The sequence below is a fragment of the Bison bison genome, unplaced genomic scaffold (assembly GCF_000754665.1).
Source record: "Bison bison bison isolate TAMUID 2011002044 unplaced genomic scaffold, Bison_UMD1.0 scf7180017864064, whole genome shotgun sequence".
NCBI lineage: Eukaryota > Metazoa > Chordata > Mammalia > Artiodactyla > Bovidae > Bison > Bison bison.
This window is the reverse complement of record NW_011494636.1, coordinates 4993571-4998180: the sequence shown is the minus strand read 5'-3', so window position 1 is coordinate 4998180 and position 4610 is coordinate 4993571. Positions and strand designations below refer to the sequence as shown.

The 4610-nt window shown below is 37.2% G+C and overlaps 1 protein-coding gene across 1 annotated transcript in view; it reads right to left on the bottom strand.

Annotated features, from left to right (window-relative positions):
• The window catches only part of MROH9 (maestro heat-like repeat family member 9), a 100223-nt gene that overhangs the window by 93586 nt on the left and 2027 nt on the right, over positions 1 to 4610 (bottom strand). Inside the window, exon 2 of the mRNA XM_010836725.1 lies at positions 1691 to 1771. Coding sequence (XP_010835027.1) covers positions 1691 to 1771 — 81 coding nt within the window. The remainder of the gene's footprint in view (positions 1 to 1690; positions 1772 to 4610) is intronic.

Below are 4610 nucleotides of genomic sequence, written 5' to 3'. Positions count from 1 at the left end.
TGCATGAGGTGGCCAAAGTATTGGAGTTTCAGCTTCAAAATCAGTCCTACCAATGAACACCCAGGACTGATCTCCTTTAGGATGGACTGGTTGGATCTCCTTGAAGTCCAAGAGACTCTCAAGAGTCGTCTCTAGCACCACAGTTCAGAAGCATCAATTCTTCGGCACTCAGCTTTCTTTATAGTCCAACTCTCACATCCATACATGACCACTGGAAAAACCATAGCCTTGACTAAACAGACCTTTGTTGCCAAAGTAATATCTCTGCTTTTGAATATGCTAACTAGGTTGGTCATAACTTCCTTACAAGGAGTAAGTGTCTTTTAATTTTATGGCTGCAATCACCATCTGCAGTGATTTTAGAGCCCAGATAAATAAAGTCAGCCACTGTTTCCACTGTTTCCCCATCTATTTTCCATGAAGTGATAGGACTGGATGCCATGAAGTTAGTGTCCTGAATGTTGAGCTTTAAGCCAACTTTTTCACTCTCCTTTTTCACTTTCAAAAAGAGGCTCTTCAGTTCCTCTTCACTTTCTGCCATAAGGGTGGTGTCATAAGGGTGCATATCTGAGGTTGTTGATATTTCTCCTGGTAATCTTCATTCCAGCTTGTGCTTCTTCCAGTCCAACATTTCTCATGATGTACTCTGCATATAAGTTAAATAAGCAGGGTGACAATATACAGCTTTGACGTACTCCTTTTCCTATTTGGAACCAGTCTGTTGTTCCATGTCCAGTTCTAACTGTTGCTTCCTGACCTGCAGGCAGGTTTCTCAAGAGGCAGGTCAGGTGGTCTGGTATTCCCATCTCTTTCAGAATTTTCCACAGTTTATTGTGATCCACACAGTCAAAGGCTTTGGCATAGTCAATAAAGCAGAAATAGATGTTTTTCTGGAACTCTCTGTCTATATACATCTATTTCCAACATAAGTCTATGTCATTCTCTTAAATATAATTTGGTTTTTGGACCTAAGTGAAATATGGACACTGCTTCTGAAAAACATTAAGAACTGAAATTACAGTGCAATTTTAACCTTCTTAGGACCATATTCTTACTTTACGAGTTTAGCAACTGTCTTACTATATCACCAGTTTATCTCTGGAGACATAGCAGGAATCAGTAAAACAGCTGACTGAACAACAACAGCTAACAACAAAACAGTTTCAAATTCTCACAGTAAGATTGCTCTATACTAGTTTATTTTATTAAGATACCCCTTCACCAGAGAACTAAAAGGGATTAAGGGTGACTTAGAGACAAAGAAAAGAAACCCAATGACATAAAAGTAAAATAAAGATTAAAAGTAGGATAAAATTGATGATCTGTGAGGCACATTTACGGACATACATAGGAAACAGCATCTTTGCAAGAGCAGGAGATAGATTTCAAATTTAGATACAAATGTGTAGGTTGAGCCAGTGATGAAACTTAATTATCTATAGAAGCATCTTTTCGAGTAAAGTTTTAAAGCACTATATTGATTTAAACATTTTAAAAAGTAATGCACACACATACAGCACAGCACGATAGGGTAAATAGCGACAAAATTTCCACGTCTTCCTTCTATCTATGCAGAGATAGAATACACCGATATGGAAGTGCTAATAACACTGTTTTAGCTGAGAAGACCAGGAAATGCTTTTATTTTTTCTTGTAATTCTTCTACTGTACTCTATCCCTCTCTACTCACTGATCCGATCCTCTCCTAGTTCGTTGTCTCCCTTATTGACTTCTAAGTCTGATTTCATGAATTTTCCATCTCTTTTGGTTACTAAAATGAATTCACCGTTATTTTTAATACTGAATCCTGTTTATTTAAAAACTTCAACCTTATTATTTTTTCCTTGATCCCAAGGGCAGGCAAGATTCTTGGTTTTAGGGCCAACACATTATAACTTGGTAGTGATACCAGTGATTCTGGGACCAGATTCCATGAATTTGTATCCTGTTCCGCCACTTGAAAATTATGGGTCCACTGGCAGGTCACACCTGTTGCCTCAGTCCTCATTTTCTGAGCAGGGATAATAGAAGTACTTACTGTGTAGGACTGCTGTGAGGATTAAATGAGCTTTTCATGTGAAGCACTCGGAGCATAACTAAGATGTTATTAAAGCTATCTGTTAGCCATTTTTACCATTATTGGAGTGAATAATGGGGTTTCTCTCTCACACAGCTCTCCTTGTCTCCTCTGTCTTTATTTTTATATTTAAAATAGTATTTATTTTATTTTTGGCTGCCCTGCGTCTTCATCGCTGTGTGAGCTTTCTCTAGTTGTGGCAAGTAGAGGCGACTCTCTAGTTGTGGAGTGCAGGCTTCCATTGCAGTGGCTCCATTGTTGTGGAGAACAGGCTCTGGGGCGCGTGGGCTCGGTAGTTAACGCTCTTGGGCTCTAGAGCACCGGCCCAATAGTTGCGGCACAAGGGCTTAGTCTTCCGCTGCATGTGGGATCTTCCCAGACCAGGGATCGAACCCGTGTCTCCTGCATTGGCAGGCGGACTCTTTACCACTAAGCCACCAGGGAGGCTTCTCTGAGGTTGTGGTGGTGAACTGGGAAAATAATTTTCTCTTTTGTCTGCCCACAGCATGACCTCTTGTCCTCTTTCTGGTGGTCACTCACTTCCGACCTAGTTTGCTGGGAAGGATTTCCACAGTAATGAAGAAGAATAATGGGCTATTGTAGCAGGCCAGTCAGGAGGTGAAGGTGGATGGGAAAAATAGTGTGATGAGTCAAAACTTTCATCCTTTTGAACTAGTGTTGAAGGTCATTTTGGGGGGCACACAAGGGTAAGCAGGAATAGGACTCTGCCAAGAAAATGCTAAAAACAGTTTTCAACCAAACTGCCCTTTTCTCTTCCATCTACCCACACAATTGTATTGTTTGTTTCCCCCTCAAGAGATTTCAGTTACATGAATATACTCATGAAATATCACTTACCACACGGTGCCACTTGACACTGGACTGTAGAACATGGAGATTACTTACTAGTCAAAGAGAAGAGAGAGACTCATTAAAATGTATTTGTCAATGTATGGTAAAAACCACTACAATAATGTAAAGTAATTAGCCTCCAATTAAAATAAACAAATTAATTTTAAAGAGAGAGAGAATGAACTCTTACCACCTGTTGGAACATATCCCCAAATCTAAAGCTTTGTATAACCTTAATGGCAAAGCCCAATAAAGACAGTGCATGAAGACACACACACACACACACAGGAAAACTTCAGACAAATTCATCACAAATTTTACTGAACGCTTAACTAAAGATTAGCCAAAGAGCCATATTAAAAGTATAATCAAGTGGTATTTATTTCAAACATACAAGAATGGTGATATTAAAGAGAACATAAAATATAATTCTCGACTTTAATTATTAAAAAATTACATGATAATTTTTATTAAGGCAAAATTCTGATAAAATTTTAAATCAATTCTTGATAACAATTCCTTAATAAAATAGATGTGTGTCATTCTCTTAAAGTGACATATAAACACAAAAGCCAGAGCCAGGTGTAATAGAGAGATAATTAGAAGCATTCTCAATTAAAGAACAAGACAAAGATGACCATTATTACTACTATCATTTGCCATTTCTGGACATTCCATCCAGTATTATTGAAAAATAGAAAGAAATAAGTATATTAAAATTGGAAAGAAAAAGACTGTATTATCTTTTAATTCTTTATCTCATGGGAAAGTACACGAGTGCCTTTTAAATGTGTCTATATCAGAATGATTTAACTAGCATTGAAGTTATGGATGACTGAAGTGTTTGGTAAATACTCTAATAAAACTTTTAGAACATGGTATGTTTTGTTTGCTTGTTTAAGGGGATAGCCCTTTGATCATTACTTTCATTTCTTCTAATTGTTCTATTTAAATGTTCTAGGTCTTCTGTGCTTCTTTTTAAAAAATAATGTCTTTATTTTAGAATAATTTTAGATTTATAGAAAAGTTGAAAAAATAGCATAAAAATAAACTCAAAATGGATTAAAGATCTAAATGTAAGACCAGAAACTATAAAACTCCTAGAGGAGAACATAGGCAAAACACTCTCTGACATACATCACAGCAGGATCCTCTATGACCCACCTCCCAGAATATTGGAAATAAAAACAAAAATAAACAAATGGGACCTAATTAACCTTAAAAGCTTCTGCACATCAAAGGAAACTATTAGCAAGGTGAAAAGACAGCCTTCATAATGGGAGAAAATAATAGCAAATGAAGCAACTGACAAACAATTAATCTCAAAAATACACAAGCAACTCCTACAGCTCAACTCCAGAAAAATAAATGACCCAATCAAAAAATGGGCCAAAGAACTAAATAGACATTTCTCCAAAGAAGACATACAGATGGCTAACAAACACATGAAAAGATGCTCAACATCACTCATTATCAGAGAAATGCAAATCAAAACCACTATGAGGTACCATTTCACACCAGTCAGAATGGCTGCGATCCAAAAGTCTACAAATAATAAATGCTGGAGAGGGTGTGGAGAAAAGGGAACCCTCTTACACTGTTGGTGGGAATGCAAACTAGTACAGCCACTATGGAGAACAGTGTGGAGATTCCTTAAAAAACTGGAAATAGAACTGCCCTA